Source organism: Bos javanicus, chromosome 15, assembly GCF_032452875.1.
Source record: "Bos javanicus breed banteng chromosome 15, ARS-OSU_banteng_1.0, whole genome shotgun sequence".
NCBI lineage: Eukaryota > Metazoa > Chordata > Mammalia > Artiodactyla > Bovidae > Bos > Bos javanicus.
Window position 1 is genome coordinate 82,254,943 of NC_083882.1, and position 1,718 is coordinate 82,256,660.

The window sequence follows — 1,718 nt, forward strand, 5'->3', positions numbered from 1 at the left end:
TCACTCATGAGTGTGTGAGTTGCATGTGGTTTACGTTGGTAAGATGCATGTAGGCATGTACTTAAATATGCATATAAGCATAAATATACATATGAATGTGGGTAATTATGGAAACAAATATGCAGTAAAAATTAATTTAAAAGAAAATTTGAAATATAAATTATAGGTTCATGGCAGATTCTCCTAAAGTTATTATTCCTGAGAACTCATTTTGTCCACATGTTTGCTTTCTAGACTCAAAAAGAACTTGAGAAAGGACATAAAATATTTAGATAATTATTGACCTAGCAAGTCAGTATTTTCCCTAGCAAGTATAGGAAACCATACTACAGTTGTTTCTATATAATTAAGATATGAATCTTAGAGAAGACGTTGCTTTACCGACAGCCCTTTTTAGGGCGCACTTGACCTCTTTGTTCCGCAGACTATAGATCAGCGGATTCAGCATGGGGATGATTATGGCGTAGGACACAGACGCCATCTTGTCTGTGCTCATGGAATGGTGGGAGCCGGGCTGTAGGTACATGAAGGCGCCTGTCCCATAGAAGATGGAGATGGAAGTGAGGTGGGACGCACAGGTGGAAAAGGCCTTCTGATGTCCTTCAGATGAGTGCACCCTCAGAATGGTGACAAAGATAAACAGGTAAGAGATCAAGATGATCAGGAGAGTAAAGGTGATATTGAAGCTCACCAAAACAAAAAACACTATCTCGCTTCTGTTGTTATCTGAGCATGAGAGAGCCAGGACAGGAGTAGCATCACAGAAAAAGTGATCAATCACGTTGGATCTGCAGAAAGAGAGACTGAATGCATTCCAAGTGTGCACAGAGGCCACTAGAAAACCAAGGACGTAGGCCGCTACGACCATCCAGGCACACACTCTTGGTGTCATGATGTTGGTGTAATGGAGTGGCTTGCACACTGCTGCATGACGGTCATAGGCCATTAAAGGCAAGAGAAAAGTTTCCACAACGAGAAAGACAGCAAAAAAGAAAAACTGAGCAGCACAAGCTTTGTAGGAAATGACCTTGTCTCCCGTGAGGAATCCAGCCATCACTTTGGGAGTGACGGCTGTGGAGTAACCAAAGTCCATCAGGGAGAGGTGGCTGAGGAAGACGTACATGGGAGTGTGGAGACGAGAGTCCAGCAGGATCAGCGTGATCACCCCCAGGTTCCCAACCAGAGTGAGGAGGTAGATGAGCGTGAACACTAGAAAGAGTGGGATCTGCAGTTGTGGGTCATCAGTTATCCCGGCGAGAATGAACTCAGTCACGACTGTACTGTTCTCCATGGGGGTTATTTATGCATTATCAAAATGCACTATATCAATGAGAAAAGTGGATCTGGGTTGTAACTGTATAACTATATAAGGTATACTATCCAAGGTATACCTTATAGGAGAATTCGCTCAGTTTAACATGGATGTAACAACAAAAGTTAATTTTTAAACAATGGTAGAAACACAGAATATTCTAGCTTAAAGAATTTTTAAGATAATATAACCCAATCATCTGTCCTCATAAATGATTGAATCTTAAGTTCAGAATTGTAAACAGACATCTACACGATGATTGCAGAGATTACTTATAATGAGATTTGTTAGCGGACTTAACTGGAGATTCAGTGGTTAAGACTCCATGCTCCCAAAGCAAGGGCACAAGTTTGATTCCTGGTCAGAGAACTAAAATACAACATGCCATTCAGTGTGGCCAAAAAAT

At 41.3% G+C, this 1,718-nt stretch overlaps 1 protein-coding gene across 1 annotated transcript; it reads right to left on the bottom strand.

The window, feature by feature from the left end:
- Window positions 1–346: 346 nt before the first annotated feature.
- LOC133261527 (olfactory receptor 5B12-like) lies at window positions 347–1,291 on the bottom strand. Its single transcript, XM_061439995.1, has one exon. The coding sequence runs from the start codon at window positions 1,289–1,291 to the stop codon at window positions 347–349; it is 945 nt and encodes a 314-aa protein (XP_061295979.1).
- Window positions 1,292–1,718: the final 427 nt, after the last annotated feature.